The sequence below is a fragment of the Morchella sextelata genome (genome assembly GCF_020137385.1).
Source record: "Morchella sextelata strain SCLS chromosome Unknown scls_3, whole genome shotgun sequence".
Taxonomy (NCBI): domain Eukaryota; kingdom Fungi; phylum Ascomycota; class Pezizomycetes; order Pezizales; family Morchellaceae; genus Morchella; species Morchella sextelata.
The window spans coordinates 3,513,647-3,534,070 of NW_025408618.1; the positions used below are offsets into that span (position 1 = coordinate 3,513,647).

Below are 20,424 nucleotides of genomic sequence, written 5' to 3' on the forward strand. Positions count from 1 at the left end.
CTGATTTCTAGGACGATCTGGCCTCATTGAGCTCTGCTGGATCCTGAACGGGAGCGAAGAGTGTAGCGAAATTCAACGGCCTTTCTTTTTCGGCGTCGAAGCGTTCAATGTGGCGTACACCCGCACTGTCCTTTGGCGTTCGTCCCATACCTGAACGGCATGGGTGGGGAGGCATATGCACGTGCGCAGACGGGGAAGAGGAAACCGTTAATCTTATGCCTCAGCGCTATTCGTGGAAATACATCCGACCAATAAGATCATAACTTGGTATGCATCCACAGCCAGCTAAAAGAATTTCCCCTGGTTATTCCGTGATGGAGAGAGACCGTATTAGAGAAGCTTAGCTGATTTCTTTCAATCCTAGAAGAAGAAAAGAAATCGTGAACCAATCGGGGCATGTGGCAACGTGAGACGTAGAAATGGATAGCCTATCAGCAATCGGGATAGGTGAGAGAAGATGCAGTCAGTTTCAGAACAACATATGGGGTAATCAAGCTCAGCTCTCTTGAGTGAGTACCCTACGTGTGCAGGTAATGATTGCATGCTTGATATGGGCAAAGGCTACTATCTTGATGTTTTCCGTAATAGACAAGATGTGTGCGTGAAATATATCAAACGGTTTCGGGCGCTATCCGTTGGGGCCCTCGGGTAAGCTTTCGTGGTCTGGCTTTTGGTGCTTTGTGCTGTTTTGATCCCTCGACCCATTTACTTTCGGATTTCTTTCCCTCTCTCAGGATTCAGTAAAAGTCTGATGCACCCTGTTGTGCGTGCACCTGAAGGGATGATTTTATTCCAACATTTACATAATCCAAAAATTATGCATCCTAAAGCTTAAGTCTTGAGCAAAACTGAATATCTGGGGCGCTCAGACCTCCAAAGAGGTTTAAAAAGCGGGTTGAGGTTGAAGATTGGATTCCCACATGTCCAAAGATTGTCACAACCCTTGACAGCCGTTGCATGGATGCGGCCATAAGTTGTTTGATTTCTGTAAAGTATGGCTCATCCTATAATTGGTTTCCGGATTTTCAGAAGATCACGATTTTCAGAAATTTCTGGCCTCTTATCGAAATACGGCCCAAAGTTCCTGTGGAAATCCGGCTTGGAAATCGAACAACATGCAGCCCAACTCATTTTTGGGCCTCAAACCATGCAAATGTCAGATGAAATCGAAAAATCGCAAAGCGCCGCTACCAAACAGACTTGATCGGGCCAGAGGCGGCGAATCGAATAAAAAGACTAATTCCGAACCCGTTGCAACGCCTGATTGTACCGCGTAGAGGATCCGTAGGATTTAATTGTGATAACCATAATTAGCTAAACCGTTTATAGACAACTTACAGCTCGAGGAGAAATATCGCTCTAAGTAGTATTGGCTTAATTCCTTTAATTTGACTAATAAAATAATCGGAATAATAAAATAATCAGTCAATTGGGAATTGGATTCATGAGAACACGCATGAGTGGCGCTCGTTCAAGGCGGAGGCATAGCTTGGCGAGGAAACCGGCGAGAAATTGATACGAAGAAGGGAGATGGCTCAAGCCTGTGTAAGTACATAAATGTAGATCTATATGATCCAGTATATATACATACATATTTGGAGTGAAGACTTGTAATCGGGGCATTTATGTAATTATATATTGGCACCGAAGGCACAGTGCAGCCCGGCCTTACGTACGCGTAACTATAGGCTATACATTATAGGTTATGTAGGTATTTGTAGAATATCAATATCAGCTTTCTTCCCCCTAAAAGCCATCCATCATTTATGTCCTAACCCCAAAACCTCATGTAAACACTTTTCACAGGTCCAGAAAAAAAAGTATGTACGTACATGTATCAATGGTTCTAGCCGTTATATTCATGTTGACAGCCTAGCTTGACAACATTGCGCTATTGTGATGCTACGGGAGATCACTGTCCAGGTCCAGCATCTTAGGAGGTACATGTATGTTGTTACTGCTACCCGCATGAGCTAGATACTGTAACCCACATAAAATTAGCGACCACGACCACCACACCCTCCCAGAAAGTGGCGTTCCACCCCCCCCCCAACTTCTCGGTCTAGGGCGTCTGTCTAAGCGTCCTTACTTTGGCCAGCATGACGTCTATATGGAGCCTTACAAACGAGTCTATGTCGCACACAACACTTATGATAAGGTCGAGGAATTGGCACCTACTCCAGACCTTTCAACCTTAAACAGTACACCGTTAGAATTTAGGTTTAAAAGGCTAAAAAGTCGAGATGGAACCCACCTCTAGTAACCCTGACGTTGGAGGTGACCATCATCATCATCAGCATCAGCATCAGCATCAGAATCAGAATCAGCATCAGCATCAGCATCAGCATCAGAATCAGCAGCAGCAGCAGCAACAGCAACAGCATCAGCAACAGCATCAGCAACAGCATCATCAGCATCAGCATCAGCATCAGCATCAGCATCAGCAACTCCAACTGCAACTGCAACAGCAACTGCAACTGCAACAGCAACGGCAACAGCATCAGCAACTGCAACAGCAACAAGAACAACAGCAATCTACCATGGTTCCTCGCGTTCAACTCAAAAAGGAAGACGATCAAGGAAAATCACCATCCCTCCACACCATTCAACCTGTTGCTCGTAAGCGTCGATGCGTATCGAGTGCATGTATTCCATGTCGGAAAAGGAAATCAAAGGTATGAAACAGCTTTTATTGAGATGGCAAATGTCTATACGAGTCCTGTTGGTAGCACCTCAAAGTAGTAAACATTACTAAAGTCAGTTCCTGAAAATAGTGTGATGGCGTCTCGCCAGCTTGCTCTACATGTACTGCAGTTTACCGCACAGAATGCGTCTACGATTACGAGGGAGACCACCGTCGGAAAGGAGCTTTAAAACGAGATCTGGCAGAATTGAGTAAGGTGCATCAAGATTTAGAAACAATTGTTAAGACAATTCGTTCTGCTTCGGAGTCGGATGTGGGGGACCTTGTTAATCATCTCCGTGAGCACGGCAATCTGGCGGATATTATGATCGGTATGCCAGATGGCCCAACAGCAATTTCTTTGGAAAAAGACTTAGGCCATTTGGTGGAGATATTCCGTGTGGGTGGAGGTGGAGTAGGGTATAACGGATCCCTAGGTGATGAAAGTTCTGATCACAGAGAGATAACTAGTCAAAATACTTCACACATTTGGACCAATGTGACGACAGATGTTAGCTTTATATCTGATCTTCTTGTGAGTTTAGCGACTAGTCCAATACTTCAAAAACACACTGCTTGGAATCCTGCTGATAGTAACCCCTTTCACGCAGTCTTTATATTTCACTTGGAATCATCCTTATTACGTTCTCTTTTCGAAGTCTTGCTTCTTGGCCGACATGAAAAAGGGTCGAAGGAAATACTGCAGCCCTCTTCTCGTCAATGCTATTCTCGCGTTGGCGTGTCACTTCTCGAATCACCCGGACGCTCGATCAGAACCGAACAATCCGAATAGTGCTGGTGATCACTTCTTCGCGGAGGCTAAGCGACTCTTAGCGTCAGAAGGGGATACTCCATGTTTGACATCTGTTCAAGCGCTGGCGCTTATGTCGCTTCATGAAGCGGGATGTGGCCGAGATTCCAGTGGATGGATGTATTCAGGTAGGGCATTTAGAATGGGCCTAGACCTGGGATTCAACCTCCCGCTGGATAGTTTAGGTCTATCTCCAACTGAGATTGAAGTCCGCAAGATAACATTCTGGGGCTGCTTCACTATTGACAAGTATGCAAAACACAACTTCATGAAATATGAGATCTTAGGCTAACGCCCAGACTAGAATGTGGTCATCATTCTTGGGAAGGATTCCACAACTTCCGTCATCCATTGTTGGCGTCCATAAACCGGGAATACTTGGCCCCCTTGAACGTGAGACGTGGGAGGCCTACGGTAGCCCTGTCCGAGCTTCCGTCGGATTAGCACAAGCAGGCCGTATACAGACAGTGGCATCTCGCTTTTGCGAGCTTTCGGAGATTCTTGGAGATATTTTGTCCATGTTTTTTTCGCCGCGAGAGCGTGTGACATTTATTAAGCTCAACACCCTATGTTCTCGGCTGAAAAAATGGCACGGCGGGCTTCCACCGGACATGGGTGCTAGGAACGAGGCTGCTAGGAACGAGGCTTTACCATCCGTTCTTGGACTTCAGTAAGTGATGTATTTCTTTTTTTGTATTGTGCGCTGTGAAGAGTGTTTTTTATTTCATTCTTGGTCAAAATGTGGATATATTAGCCTACATACTTATTTTATCCATCACATTTACGTAAAAGGGGCTAGCTAACATAATCTTTTTACAGCATTTATTATCATTCTACCCTGCTTCTTCTCTTACGTCCTTTCTTTAATAAGGACATGCCAATAACTGGCATTTTGCCCCGCGATATCTGTCTCCAAGCAGCCAACGAGATCATAGTCCTCACCACCCAATATAGAAAATCTTACGGCCTGCGGCACACTGTCATACACATTCCACAAATTATTTTCACGGCTTCCACGGTTCTACTTATGAATCCGTCAATGGCTTCCAATCAAATATCCAGTCTTACTCGATCTTTGAAAGATCTGCAAGATCTTTCTGAGACATGGCATTGGTGTAACCTTATTTTACGGCACCTTTCAACTGAGGCCGAAAAACGGGGAGTTGACTTAGGGCTACATTGGGATATGATTCATCCAGTCCATATGGTTTCTAGGACTTTGCATGTCCAAAATCGGAACACGGGTGGTGGGCATGCGTTTTCTCAAGAGCACTATTTTTCGCCGAATTCCCAGAATTCTGCGCAACTCAATAGCCATGGAGGGTCTGCATGGATCAACGAGGAGGAAGACGGAGTGCAAGGTTTTGTCGACTCTCTGATTAGCTTTCCTAGTGCCATGGATGACTGGGGTTGTATGGGTCCCAATCCGTAAGGCTCGTGCTGGCTGTCTAGCAAATCCTTATCTCCTAAGAATAGGTGACCATTATTTCCATTGGTGGTAATAAGAGGGTCTCAATCGGGGGTAAAGGGCTTCCATCCGGTTTAGGTCCCATCATTTTGTAAATACTTTATCCTCTGTGATGGTGGTTGTGGTGGTGGTGTAATGGGGTGTTTTTGTTTTTGTTTTACGGTGAATCGGGATGTGGCCTATCTTCATTATTGTACAACTCTCTTCGGTATTGTGTATATATATATATTAGTTGATCGTACTTGCCGCTGGAACAAGTTCTATGGGTCTGTTGATGTGGATAATGTGACAGGGCCATAACGTAAATTGGGAGTAGAAACTTGTTCTCGCGAGTATTCGATTTATTTTATGATAGGCAATGGATTTCTACCTTCTCGTTGCATTGTGTATATTTGATTTAGGTTCAGATCTGAATTAACATTCGTCTTTGGATACGTATTGGGCCGTACTTAACGTGACAGGGAGATTAAACTGGGAGACTTGTAATTGTATCGGTTTATGAAGTACTCGGAACTTACGTACGTACATGTATATGGTGGGTTAAATATCACTAGCGCTCAATTACTCGAGTCTGGATTTGAATGGACGGGGTGGTTGTTTTGGCCGAGATATCCGTTCATATAGTTTCCAAAGCGGTTAGTCGAACTAGCTCGATTGAGCCCAGAGAAAGTTATATTTTTCAAGGAGCCCAAGTTTGATTTCTCAAATAGTAATAGTGATAATGAGAGTAGCGCTATTTCAAATTTCTCACACAACTCCGGGTCAGTATAAAACAAATTGCATACTATTTTCGTAAACTAATAATTGCGTTTAATATCGAGGGCACATATATCATGTATCTACATAATACATGCATATGTATGTTAAAAACACGTATGGGCATTGCACTTTGCTTACTAGCATGCAACTGAAGATGAGAAAGGGGTGATAAATATTAAGTATGTAATCAACCAACTACAGTACCTGCACACGTTGCATTTAGTAGTTAACAATAGTACATACCTGCACACAATCCAGCGAGTGATATTCCATGCTTCAGAGTCTCGGTCTAGATAACATGCTATGGCAGGCCTTAATTATCATCCCACATCCATAACAATCTATGTATCTAGGGTTTAATGAATTAGGAGGTACGTATTTTTCTGTTCGTGGGGCACCAAATGTTTCGTCATAAATCACATGGGCCTTGAATTTGCATATGCATACACGAATGAATTATCAATCAATCAATGAATGAGCCCTGAATTTGGCAACTAGATCGGACGGATCGGGCAGATCGAGCACTTGCCTTTTACAGCTATGAGCAGAAATCCCTAAGAGATATCGAGATCTAGATATCGATAAGACGCGGACCACTAAACGAGGCCGATCCCTTTCTCTGTTTTTACACCCCGTTCTGCAGCGCCCGAATATCGTGATGTTGAGAAAATATACGACTGTTAGCAGAGCGTATATAGGTATTTATTAAGTGCTATTTCTCACAATTGAAACTTCAGAGTTTAAAATTGATAGTCCCCCTCTACCGCGAGTTAGCCACAGAATTAAGGAAGGTGTGATTGGAGTAACCCTGAAGTTCAAACAATTTCTCATGCTACCTGTGATACAATGACGAGATATGAAAAGCTCAAGCCGCAACAATAGGATGATGACTAATATGGTGTCGTCCGGTAACTGTATTTGGTATCCTTTTGACTTGCCTATTTCACAGCCTGGAAAGCAACCCCACCCAAAACTGAATGCCAACAGGCTGGCCTGGCCGCGAATGTATGTTTCTGATTTTCTCTGACCACAGTACTGTACATGGAACCACTTTGCGAGAGTTTTTACTCTGCCTATATATGAATATATTTCTTATGCGAATAGAATTCTGACCTTTCAAGCAGCGAGTTAATGGGGCCCTTACGGCCCCCCTCCCCCTACTCCCCCCAGGTTAGTAGTTTGGTTGGCTACAGTTCAATAGAGAGGTGTTATATAAGAAATATATGCCAAGGAGTGACTATATACCAGAGACTATGACGTACCGGACAAAGCTCCCAGGCTCGCAAAAATGAATCTGGCTCGCTGAATAATCATCACTCATAGCGAACTAAACTTAGATAGGCAACTTTGTACAATTTCACAGGCGACCCCTCTGTCTCCGACATTCGGGGCATTGACACCTGTGGATGCCGCTTTAAGCCTTGGAGAGTGGTCAAGTGTCAATTGTTAGAATTGACGGTTATTAAGTATGCTCTAATCTCGCAATATTCATATCTCAGTTTTGCAGAACGGAGCGTTAGTAAACTCTCGGTGTTCCGGAAAATTCTCTGAGTAACTATAATTTCGTTGGCGTGCTGGTAGGATAGGTTAATTAAGGGTATGGGGTTATCTTTAGCCTAGTTGATCGGGAACTATGTAGATGTATCGTCTCTCCGCATTCGCCTTCGTCAATATTGGAGAAGTGATTAGTTAATCATCTTTTTTCAACCATTTTCATATGTGCTGGGGGTTAGTGCGCACATAGCGTTCCAAAGGTCTTTGCCTTAAGCTTAATTACTGCAGAATGAATCAGAGACTGAATGATGCAGGTATAATTAAAGAAACTCTAAAAACCCTAAGTTCTAGTGTCGTCTACGAGGCTGCTCGAGGCGAGTAGAGGCAAGTGCCTCGAGGTGCCTCTGACTCGCATGATCCATACCTTGCTTGCTCGTGCAAAGAGGGGTGATGCCTCGAGGTGCTCGAGCTGGCTCGAGGCAGATAATTACTATATTTAGATCTGTCAAAATTGCATTTTATTGTAATACTGGTATGCAAATTAATGTAGGGAATACTTCCAATGTTCCTATCAGAAATATCAACCCTACTGAATATATGCCACTAATACTATGATTACCTAAACCTCGAACAGTTCGAGGTGAGTAAGAGGGTTTGCCTCGTCGACCCCCATGCCTTGAGCTCTATCGAGGCCTCGAGCGTAAATGCCTCGTGGACCACACTAACCCTAACCTTTTCACAGTGAGATGTCAATAACATCTTATCATATATCGTGTAGATTTCTTCGTTCCTTTATGTCTTTGATTATTTGTGTAGTTTAACTGATAGATATCTATCTGGCTCGAGGTCTGAGGAGAGATATATATTATGGCGGGTGTTGTTATGTCGCTCAGAGGAGGTTAGTCATGCCTACGCGTATACGAAAGATAAGACAGATGCTTGGTATTTCTACTCGTTTCCGTGATGAGTTCAATTCATGATGATACATTATTTCTAGCGTGCATTTGGATTCACTTTGAGTCGTAACCATCTAGAGCCTCAGGATTTCTAAAATTTGACTAGACACCCGGCGCTGTGTCGTGAGAAAACGGCATAATGCCGCGCAAGGCTGGCTAGTCGCCACGATCACTCAGTCGCTGTTTCTCTTGCAATTGATAATGATCAATAAAAATGATTTCTGGAATGTCAAGAAAAGGATTTCTAAACCTCCGTGCTACACCGCACTGCCTCAAAGTTAATTAATATGTCAAGCGTAGAGGATCAGGTTCTTAATACCTAAGGCAATGGCAACGAGCTACGCATTACATCATGAAGGTATTTTACGTCTCCTTTGGGCATTAGTAATTGAGGGCTTAAACCATGCATATGAAATCCCATGATACTGATAATGATTACAATATGTTACACAATCGTTTGGCCATTCGGTTTCTCTACAGGGATCTTTAGCGAAATTGTAGCCTAGCATTGTAAGCTTTCCTCGTGATTAAGGTAGATTTCAAGAAGCTGACTGAGAATCATTGATGAAGATTTTGCTTCTGATATCAATCGTAGATCGGCGAGGCGGTACCAATTAGGACCCAATAAGGCACTAAAATCGCCAGGGCTGAAGCGGCTGACGCAACTGGAACTATAATGAAACTTTGAACAAGGGAATCAAGTATGGTGTGTGATTTTTATTGCGTCGGTGATCATTGACATCAACAAAAGATGAATGTGCCTTTTGGTTAAGCGCCCTTTTAATTAGTGAAATTGACAGGGGGCCCTAATATTGGTATTTATTTGGGGACATAATAATTGGGGAGCACAATCTGGGGTATGCTCTAATAATTATGCAGAATTCCTAACCTATAACGCTCAAATTAGGTTACGGGTAAATACATGCAGTATCAACGAGACATGTGGTACTACATACATCTAGGTTTCGTGCCCAGCACTCTACCGAATTTCAGCCGCTCCTTGATACGCCACAAGTAGCGGCGCGTGTTTCGATGAAACAAAATTCCTTGCCTTATAACCAAACAAAACGAGTCATATATGTCCGTGGAGACCCTGGCTGCAGCCATTAAAAACCCCGTTTTAGGAAAATTTAGGGACCACATCTGTAACCTAATTTAGAGCAGGGGTTAGAGTTCTAAGTCGTTATGCCCCAATCAGAAATTACTCCTACGCGTTTAAAGGCGTGTATGATACGGTTACATGTACAATAGTGTTTATATTACTTTATTGGTGTCCAATTGTAGAGCGCTAGTATACCTGCACTAACGCGCGATAATGTCTGGGGCTACTTGAATGAAGTTATTAGTAGGCACTAATCAGTATTCTTGCTTCCATTGATTCTTGAATTGGGGTCGGAGGTATGCCGATATTTTTCGTGCCATTTTCAGAAGTCTTAGTCATAAACATCCACCGAGCGGAACTGTCGGGGTCATCTTGAGCTGAACTCCATCATGGTAAAGCCGAGGCGCAGGGTTCTTTCGCCTTTTTCGGTAGCTCCTGCTCGGCCGCTTGTGCTTCTAGAAAATGGCGCCATCCAAATTTGAACAGAACAATAAAACAAGATATTCGGGCAAATTCCAGTTCGGTATATATTTTCAAAACCGGTGGGTGGTACGTACACGTAAGTGTATCCATCCTACACTGGCTGAGTATGAGCCAGAGTGAAGGAGAGGTCATTATTTCTTATTGTGCTTTTGCTCTAGACCGTCAATATTAACTCAATTATAGACGGAGAGTAACTGGACATAACTATGCGCACATCCAAGCTGAACGAAGAAAAGAAAGAAAACTCGTGGCCACCATGTATGTACTGTAATCGTATAATCGGCATTGATCCATGGCAATATCGCAATGTCTGTCATACGTCAAATTAAACTTTGACTGCGCGAATAGGCGCAGGCCTCCTCACTCGCTCCTCTTCCATTTCTATATCGCATATTCATCCTGGCATGTATCTAGTTCTGCCGACGCAGGTACGTCCAGGGGATGATGGATGGAGAGGAAGAGTCTGAAGGGGCTGACGAGCCATATCGAATCGTCATACCAAGCTTTGTATGTATTACACTACAAGCCCTTACCCTGGACTTAGCCTCTTCCACCTGATCTACGAGCCACGTTCGGCAGGTCGCAGGGGCTAAAAAGACTGTTCCTTCCTCCCCTTGAACTAGCACAGCCTCATGCTCCCCTGACCTCACATTATCCGGCCAGTCAATGTGCTTCAACAGTCATAGCCATGATCCATTCTCCAAGCGAGACCTGTCGGGACCCGTGAAGCAGCACATCCTGCATGTCATATCCTGGGGAAAAACCGAATTCCTGTCGATTCGCTTGAGCCCTCCTCGTGCATCGTGGATTTGTGCAGATGAGTACGGTCCCAGGAAACGGGATAAGATATTGTACCTACATCCACACTAGAGTAGGACAGAGCAAAACAGAAAACCTAGCCTCTCTTTGGTTGCATGGAGATCTGACACCGGGGGCAGGTGTTCATGCATCATCTTTTGATCAGGGTACTTGCGACTCAGTGACTCAAAACGTCTGTCTTGCTAATCCACGAGACCTGCATACCCCTTCACGCGGTGACATTGTGCGAAAAGTTCGCAATATCCAGCTGGCCTCAGAATTGGCCCTATGAGCCCCTAATTATGGTGATAGCGAATCGTGTTTGCTGAAACAGACGTATTCCCCTGTTTTGACGGTTTATGCGGTTGGTTACCTGATTTCTGGTTGTCGTGGTTGTGGTTGCAAGCATCGATTTGATTGTGGCAGGACGGCGCGCATAGCCTGCAATGACACCCAATTGCGGGGCCAGGAAGCGCGTCAACCCCCAACTGCACCGGCAGGTATTACATGGAACTGGACTCTGAATTATCTATAAAGACAGATCTTCGTACATTATGATCATCCGTCATTCAGAATTCAAAATACCACAGCATACATACCTACAATTACATATACCAGAGTCTGACTCCTTCGAAACTTCTACAACCAAGTCTTTCAATCACAAGACCATCACTCGCACCTAGCTTTCTTGATAATCACAAGACTTCTATCAAGACCACCATCTACCTGGGCCAGACATCGATATATATATAAGGTCTTTGGATCTTCCACTTGTTCTTGTCAACAATCTCCACCCATCCAGTTCGCTCATCCAATCCACACGTCTTAATCACCACTAAATTTACAATGTCGATGTCGTTCGCTATGTACGACTCTTGGACTGTTGAGGATAGAAGCAATATGATTCCAGTCCGCGAGAGCCGCCGTTCTGAGGAACATCGTCGTCGTCGTTACTCTAATTCCGCTTCTTGTACTACAGCCAAAGTCCATATCAATGTCCTACCCCCTCCCCCTCCACCAAAGGAGATTCGCTACGTTCAAACCTATATGCCTCCGGTGGTAATCCAATCTGCTCCGGTGGTCCAACCTGCCCCTGCTCCCCTCTACAGCATCGAAGCTACTGCCGAGGAGATTGCAGACCGTATTTGCGCTGAGAACACCGAGAGGAACAAGCGTATCTCCCTTGAGGTCCGTCTTGAGGAGGAGCAGACTCGTCGCCTAGAAGCGGAGGAAAAAATGCAAATGGAGAAGACAAGGCGAGAGGCAGAGGAGGCAAGGCGAGAGGTAGAAAAGGTCTATGCCGAACATCACTCTCGAGAGCTCCGTGAGAGGGAAGAAAATGCCCGTCGCCGGGTCGCTGAAGAGTACACGCATCAGTCTAGGTCTCTTGGGAATAGCCCTAGGACTAGCGGCGAGAGCCTGTGGTCGGCAGTTGCTGTTACTTCATCTTCATCTCGTGAAGGAAAACTGGTTGTTCACGATCACCGCCATGGACATCACCATCACCACCACCACCGCAGTCACTCCGACTCAAGGGACCGTAGGTGCTCCAGGTGCGGGGACTCGGACCATAGATCTCGGGACTGCCCAGTCGAGACTGTCTACGTACCTCAGAACAGAGTACGACACATTACTTATCTTTCATAGATATGTCCCAGGGGCCCGGAGAGGAATTGAGATTGAGAGGGAGGAATGGAGAAAACAAACCGAGTCAACCATACGCGTAACGCCATACCAGCCGACCAGCTTCACCAATAATTACAGATAAGCACGTTTCTCGGGGACATTCCCTTGCATTAGATCAATCCTTGATGTAGACCAATGACAACTCGGACGGAGTCAGAAGTAGGCTCGCTTCTCTTGAGGGGAAGTTGACTCATGAGCCGAACCCTGTCAAAGCACCGATTGTTCAACAACAAACCCAGGTTCACTACTCAAATCCTAGACATATTGTAGCTTTTGATTTCGTTTTCGTTTTATCTTTTACTATCTTGGTATCTCTTGGTTGTGGCTTATTATTTGGGGTTCTGGATGCGGCGACGTTTGTGGCAGGTGTTTTTGTGCTTTTTGGTTTATTGTCGGGTTTATTTTCTTCTCTTTTTATATTTTTAAATTTTATAATTTTCTGTTCTTTTTGTTTTGGGCTTTTGATATTTGGGGTTTTGTTTTTGCCTCGTCTTGCGGTGTTAGTTTTATCATGATCGATGCGTGCATGTTGGGTTTATTCTTATTTTTCTCATGATTACATTCGAGTTGAAGGCAGAAAGATTTCCTGATTTGTTTCCTTTTCTCTCTATTTCTAGGGTTATTACGTTTATTGCATGCATGATTTGTATTTAGATGATGTTGGATAGTTAGTATGCAACTACATATGAACGCCTAAGGCGATCTTTTGCGGCTCTTCAACTGTAGCACCTGTTTCGCGTTTTCTGTACTACTCGTGATGTGCTCGTGATAGCTCACCACCCGCTTATGCTAGACTACACGGTCATTCCATCCTAAAGAGGGTCATTATCTCTCTGTCTGTACCCATGATAAGGTCCCGAGTGCTCCTTTCGGAAGCACTCGACAATAATAATATGGGTGCTGATAGAAAATATCACCGCACATGTTTGTCGCAAGAGTCACCTCTACTCCTGTCCTAAAAAGGGAAGCGGGACAACCAGAATGTACCCTAGAGTAGGCTTAGGCAGCCACAGCCCTAATCGAAATATTCTATTTACAACCCTTTACCAGACTGGGTTTAGTGTTCGCCAAGACCAGCGAGTGATATGTCGTGACCTCAGCGGAACTTTCACCGGAGGGTGTGACGGCAGAGGGTGGTGGCGCCGGTGTGTGGCGCTGAGGGTGTACGTAGTGCTATTGAGGATTAGGAAAAGGAGGGGTGATTAGTGTTTCTGATATCATCTGATGGCATTTAAAAAAAAATAATCTTTTTCGTGCACGAGGCACCGAAGTTTGAGTATGGGTGGTGCATGGGTCATATGCGCGTCCTGCGGTGGTCAGAACCATAAATTGGCTCAAATAAACCAAGTTAGAATGAAGAAGAGGTATATAGCCACTATAGATTACTGTGGACCTTTTTACCAGCCCGATGTTACAAAATAGGCCGTCGGAATGGCGACTAGACGAACCCGGTCTTGTATAATATCTCAGGTCTGTACGAGCGATATGGCTGCCTTCTGAACATCGATACCAGTGGGGCGGCGGCCAAGACTTGTGGGTACTAGAAGTGACTACCGGCCGGAACCAAAGGTCAGATCACTCGTGGGAAGGCGGCGGTGTTGGTGATGAGTAGATGATGTTATTTTTCCTCTTGTAGGAATCCTAGCTAGAATAGGGTGCGTACTGACCGGCAAAGAGGGATGTAGCTAGAGGCACAAAATATGAATGAAAGAGATCGAGGTGTTAGGCCTGGGCTGCTGCAACCCTTGGCCCACGCGACTAAATGATGTAGTAGACGTGTAGGTACGTACAGTGATCGGCTACGCCATAGTTTATACTTTATGCGACCATTCTGTACCTAGAATTAGAAATGAAATGATTTCACACACACACACATACAGTGATCGGCTCAACCGGCGGGGTAAGAGGTGTGCGCATCGGAATGGGACTTAGGGCAATGTAGATTATTCTAGAGTGTTTGCAGCCGGGTTATAAAAGCTATACGTACTACCGCATTTGGCTAGCTATATCAATTACTGTCGGAATGTTCAACTCGCCTTGCCTGGGTGTTTGGGATGTGAGATACGGCTACAGGACACCGAATACACACCTATGCAACGCACCTTAGACTATCCAGGCCAGGCCATTCAGTATCAGCTAACCAGCAAACCTCACAGCCCAAAATCTAGTGGCAAAATAATAGTATGACTTGCATTGAGCTGTGTTCAAACAATTCTCTGGCACCCAGGAATCTAGTATGACGTGCTCACTCGGATATTTTTTGACGAATTCAAAGACTAAGATTATTATTGCGCGTCTAGATCTATAGTCAGCGGAGAATGCTCTTTAAGTTCAGAAGAGGCGAAGCTTCGAAATGGGCTGACGTCCTATTCACTTTGCGCCTCTAAAGAACACTGAAATCGTGAGTCACGAATGGGTAACCTCCTACTAGGACTTATGGTGACAATTAATATGGTGTCAAGCACTCGGTTATGGACTTATGCACTTCGAACTTATGAAAAATCGTAATAATTTTGTAACCGTCACCTATAAAACCTGAACTGAGCTAATGATATCTGTAATGGTACTAGAAACGGACTCTAAGAGCTATGTTATCTGTGCTGGGAGTCTATGCAGAATTATCTGGCTTACGCCTGTGTTTCTGGGTAATTCATACGTGTACATACATATACTACCACAAGGCTGATATCCCCGACCATATGATTCTTAAGACGAATTCGAAGCCTTTTCAGGCATGCGTAAGTACCAGCACTCAAACTGTGGGAAATCCTAAAGATGTACTTTTATGGGGGCCTGATATATGGACGCCTAAACCCACCGTGATAAAGCAGCTGAATAATCATTATACGCAAGGTTCAATATATCATGAGACGGTCTCGTGATCACAGGCGAGGTGAGATCACGTAATTCCCGAGCAGTATGATTCGTGAATGGCTTACGGTCATAAATTATCACTCGCCAGAGCACTCCATTCCAATGCATCCGGAATCAGCAAGACTGAGGCTCGACCAGATGGGTCCTTGGCTAGATTACCGAAAAATCTAGTAGGTATACTCTGACGTAGATTCTAGAGATGCGTCGCTAGTGGGGGGTCCCTGCGCACATACCTGTTTCAAAGTTCCCCTGGCCGTGCGAAAAAAAACGGGGGGATGAAACGATAAGGCATATCTGCCGATCGAGACAGATTTACATCCGCATAAAGACTAGGTCTCTGTAAAAAATCGTTATCTTCTCTTTTTGCAGGTAAGCATAGGGTACATACGCGCATTAGTCCATTGTAACCAATCACTGTAGGTGATCGGATGAGTGCAGGTTTGATACAATGCCAACCCGACGAGTGCGCCTTATTCAAGAAATTCTTGGGCTGGTCACTCCTTTCGGTAGACGTTCAATCAACGGGGCGCCCTCCGATTTAAACTTTCATCTTGTTCGCCGGTGGAAGGTCTTCGTGCTGCGCACCAATGCCGTTTTCAGGGTAATCGTTGTAAGGATGTCTCCACGTAGCAGACACTCTGCTCTTTGGGCGGTGAAGAACATTACATGTATGCACAAAGACGTTAACGTTGTGGACCACGTAGGCGGGGGGGTTTCCATTAGGCCACATCTATCCAATCAAACATGATAGAAAGTGAGAATCAGACTCAGGATTTGAAGCTTGACCCTGATTGGTTGAATGGACCAGGATTAGGGCAAAGCAGATTGGTAGGAAACAGAAACAGTATATTTACGGTCACGTGATATCTCGAAATGGTCCATTCGTGACATTAGAAGGTGGTATTGGTGATTCAAAATGAGCAGGAGAGTGTCCAGTTCGATCAAGAACGTTCACCAGGCGGAAACGGTCAGAATGTCGGGACGCACTCGCTAGTGAACAGGATATCCTGGAAACAAGTAGTAGAGCATCCTTAGACAGGATGAATTGAAATGCGCTGCAGTTGCGCGCGCCCCAAACAAGGTCGCAAATTTTATAATGGTAGTTGATTGTATGGTATGTAGGTATAGCTGAGATGACCTCTAGATACCACTATATGTAAGTAGTTTGACTTGAACCCCGATGTACCGATGACTTTTGTGACCGTTGAAAAAATGTGAGTGTCTTTGGGTTTGACAGAATCTGAGAGCGGTCTCACTTATTAGGCCATTTAAGTTGCGCTTATCTAACCCAGCAACTTAATGGCTTGGAGATCTTGCTCGCTAAGTCGTGACGGATGTACAAATTTAAATGGCATGTACAGCCCTAAGAACTGGCCACAGGTACTAGGTGTATTGCCCTGTATGTGGAATGCGTACATTAGCCCGTCCGCGGGTACTTAACGTTTCACTCTATTTGGTGTTATATATCTACACTAGCACTTGACTTCGATTCATACCTGTAACGTATATATATTCATAAGCGCTACCTGGCAATCGATTCGAATTGGTTTCATCATCCCAGTTAGAATTATGCCAAAAGTAACTGCGCTAATCCTCTATCGCCGATTTCCTCTTGATTACTGAGTCTGACTTATCACAGATAAAACCCGGACCCCAAATCCTTCCGAAAAAATCTAAGATTTTTAAACGTCAAACAAACCCGCTAAACCAACCATTTTATATACAAGAGTGGACACTTGGGAGTTGTATCAAGACAAATATGAAAGATGCAGAGGAGTTCAAGAGTGAACGTGAATGTTCGGGGTCGGGCACCGCCAAGGGTTATTCGATGCCTAAACGCTGGTATAAAGTCCCAAGACTTGATTCACGGAGAAGTAAATTCGAAGATTCTATTATTTATGGCAGGGAGACGCTTAGGTCGAAAGTGCGATACCTGTCTGATTTGGATTGGGAAATGCTTCTGTCGTGTGGCTTTGGCTCGGATGATGGTTTTCTTACAACAAACCTGAACAATGAAAGATTTCTTAGAGGAGAGAGCTTAGTTGTGAGGCTAAAAATAAAGAGTTTACCCCTGGGAGAAGCTTAAGTGGAGTCAGAAAGATGTTGAAGAATCTAAGAGCTTATATGAACTGGCTGATTGGAGTTCGAAGGACATCTAAAAGTTAAATTCTATGCCGGATCGATGTACAGTGACAGCTGCAGGTATACGTAATAAGTGATGGAACGACCTGAGACACGTGACAGTTATACCTTTAAACACCGTATGTTGGTGGCGTTCGACCCAAAACAGACGTCACTGTCTTTCAGGACGTTCCATCACTTATTACCTAGTTACTGCTGTAAACCACGAAATTATAACTTAATTTAAGCTTGACCCTGTACTGTAAGCGGTTAAGACACAATGGAAATGAACGTACATATTGTTTTTCACGAGTAACATAGTGCAGGTGTGAATAAAGAGGTTCTAACTGGGGCGTGAGTCATCTATCTTGTGCTCTTGGGTTCGTTCATAAGGGGTGTTTCCTGAATATCATAAGCTATATACATGTATTTATAAGACCTGAGAGCCATTTATGTCATCCTGCAAGAGAGAGAATTACATGTAGTCTATGTAGTAGTTTGGTGCAATACGTGATCTTAAAACAGCTTCGAGATGAGATCGAGTGAGTTTCTATGCGCCAAGCCAGGCTCACTAACAACCTGTGTCTATATAGGCACCAGCGGTGAGGATAAACTTTGTAAGACTGTTAGAGTACATGTGGAAAGAGAATTATCTTGAGCTTCCCTAATTCGCTCGCGAATTGTTATCGAAAGAATTTGGTTCATGGTCGTCGATCTTGCGCCAAATAATGAAGAAACGTGTGATCAGCAACATTGATACGTTTACGCAACCACAAAAATTACTTTATTCCTTTTACGAGTACCAAGTAAAACTGTTACTTTGAAAGATAAACTGATCCCAAGTTTCAATGGACGGATTTACCCTACGCTGCAATAACCTTCGCTGTCGAGCACAACTCGACGTCAGAGCAGCGGTTACAACCTGCAGGTATGTCTATCTCAACACGATTCACATCGTATTACCTACTGATACCGAGCCTCTGTTCTCAGTCATATTTTTTGCATATCCTGTGCATCATCCCTCCAACTCACCGAGCCACCACTCAACGGCCAGCGAGTGTGCCCCGCATGTGAGACAACCCTTTCTCAGCCCGACGATGCAGTCATTACAGCGTTGAATCCAAGTGATGACTACAAAACGAGTGTTCTGAGTGGCTTAAGTCCAACTATTATCATGGAGGTTTGCTCGAAAGGATTAGGATTTTGGACGTATCAGGTTACGCAGGAAGTGTTAGTTGTAGTGCTTGAATCTATATGTCCTACTAATGCGATCGGAGACTAAACTTTGGGCACTACAGTGTTTACCAGGAATATCTGGCGAAATCCTTGACTGAAAGAAGCAATACACTGAGTGGGCAACTAGACAAGATAATCAGAGATGCAAACTCAGAGATAGCGAGTCTAAGGGATAAGATTGCTGCTATGACAATCGCAGAGGAAGAGCTCAGGAGAAAGAACCACGAACTGATGGAAGGCTGGCGTGAGAAAGGACGGAAGTTGGCGCAAACTCAAGTACTGCTCTACTTTAAATTTTATTTTATTTTTTTGGTGTGAAAACTCGCAAAATGACTCTAATACTCGCAGGAACTATATGATAAACTAAAACGACGGACTCTCATATCACAAGTTCGAAATGCCGCATCTGAGAATGTCAATCAGGCCATCCTAATGTCCGCCCAACAAAGTGCATCCACACACCATCCACCTCATTTGCAAGATCTGGCAGCCGCGCGCCATATCCAACACAGACCGCAAAATAGAAGACAACGTCATGATGGGCAACCGGACTTCATTATGACTGGTGCTCGCATTGGAAATATCAATGGAGGCATACAGCCGGGAAGTGCAGAAAGTAGTGTTTGCAGTGACCAAGGTGGTGGAATCAGTATGGCACCACCTCTGCGGCAGACCCAAAGATATAAGGCTAGCAGAAGAAATGAGGGTGGGGGTTTCAATGGTAGACAAATCCCCACCTCTTTAATCAAGGAAATGAATAGATTGTTGACCGCCCCGCTCTTCTCCAGAGCCGGAAGGTACTCCAATGAGAAGTCAGGAGCACCGCCAACGTCTAATTCCTATTTTAGGCATGAGTAGTCAGGTAGGAAATGGGTATCAAGGCGATAATTTCGCCATTGCGCCTAGAAGATCGAAACGACCCCCTCTCGATGGTATCAGTGGAAACATGCGTGCGGGAGGAGCAAATCTTAGCTTTGGGAGTAATGTTGGTTTAAAGGGTGCTTATCTTCGTTCCGCTCTTTTTCGTGGTTTGGCTAACATTCAGGAAAGGCAATCTGCAGGTGAGGGGGGAATATTAACTATTGGTCTCTCGAAAAATGTGGAAAATAAGGTTATTCATCCAATGTAATTTGTTTTTAAAGAGGGGGATGGAAACGGAGGAGCTGTTACTCCAAGCTCATAACATGCTTAAAATATGATGTACGCCCAGAACTACATACACACTCAATAATTTTGCCTTATCATACGTACATGTAGTGTTCAACTCGCATCCACGTCAAAGTAGGCCCAAATGCTAGCTAGACACGGACCTTTGGTCTTCTAACCGTGCATGGGTGGGTTACCCTTGATCTATCACATCCAACATGAGCTATAACTGACATTTTAATTTTATGATAGAGAAGGCTGGATCGAAGTTTTTATATATGCTAACGAACGGATAAATACTCATGTACATACATGTATGTAATTATACTATAGCATGTATATATATATATCACCAGAATTGAGTTAAATACATGTCCATACTACATAACATCTGGATGCAACCGTTGCAACCGTGACACTGCCTGCTATTTGTTGTTACTGTTAACTCATTGATTGTATATACGTATGCAGCCCGAAGGCTATGGCAATAGCTAACATGTTTTATCCCCAGAACTCCCCTCCAATCTCAGTCAACGCTCCCAAACATAAGAAACAAATGTGAACTATTCCAAACAATTCTTGTCTTCTCTCTGGCCCTGCCTCCCATGTAAAGCTGGGGTTAGATACTTTGCAGCATGTACCCAGGGTGTCGGAAAATGTTGCACATTTGGTGATATCTCAACCATGAGAGAATTAATCTTCACACAAGTCTATTTTGAGGTCAATTTAAGGGTGCAGATTCATTTCATAATGAAAAAATAAATAAAAAAAGGTCTGTCATTGATACTTTTTATGAATTTTACTACT

At 44.2% G+C, this 20,424-nt stretch overlaps 4 protein-coding genes across 4 annotated transcripts; all 4 read left to right on the forward strand.

Annotated features, from left to right (window-relative positions):
- Positions 1–994: 994 nt before the first annotated feature.
- On the forward strand, positions 995–1,204 carry H6S33_009745 (uncharacterized protein; the record flags this gene model as incomplete). Its single annotated transcript, XM_044841174.1, has 1 exon — positions 995–1,204. One exon carries the CDS (start codon positions 995–997, stop codon positions 1,202–1,204), a length of 210 nt encoding a protein of 69 aa, XP_044698560.1.
- A 1,039-nt stretch (positions 1,205–2,243) lies between these two features.
- H6S33_009746 (uncharacterized protein) lies at positions 2,244–4,168 on the forward strand (the record flags this gene model as incomplete). Its single annotated transcript, XM_044841176.1, has 4 exons — positions 2,244–2,619; positions 2,815–3,218; positions 3,295–3,743; positions 3,799–4,168. 4 exons carry the CDS (start codon positions 2,244–2,246, stop codon positions 4,166–4,168), a joined length of 1,599 nt encoding a protein of 532 aa, XP_044698561.1.
- Positions 4,169–11,400: 7,232 nt separating this feature from the next.
- Positions 11,401–12,201, forward strand: H6S33_009747 (uncharacterized protein; the record flags this gene model as incomplete). The annotated part of the gene is made up of 1 exon (XM_044841177.1): positions 11,401–12,201. The coding sequence occupies one exon, from the start codon at positions 11,401–11,403 to the stop codon at positions 12,199–12,201; it is 801 nt and encodes a 266-aa protein (XP_044698562.1).
- Positions 12,202–18,409: 6,208 nt separating this feature from the next.
- Positions 18,410–19,550, forward strand: H6S33_009748 (uncharacterized protein; the record flags this gene model as incomplete). Its single annotated transcript, XM_044841178.1, has 5 exons — positions 18,410–18,465; positions 18,534–18,747; positions 18,820–19,192; positions 19,260–19,469; positions 19,522–19,550. 5 exons carry the CDS (start codon positions 18,410–18,412, stop codon positions 19,548–19,550), a joined length of 882 nt encoding a protein of 293 aa, XP_044698563.1.
- Positions 19,551–20,424: the final 874 nt, after the last annotated feature.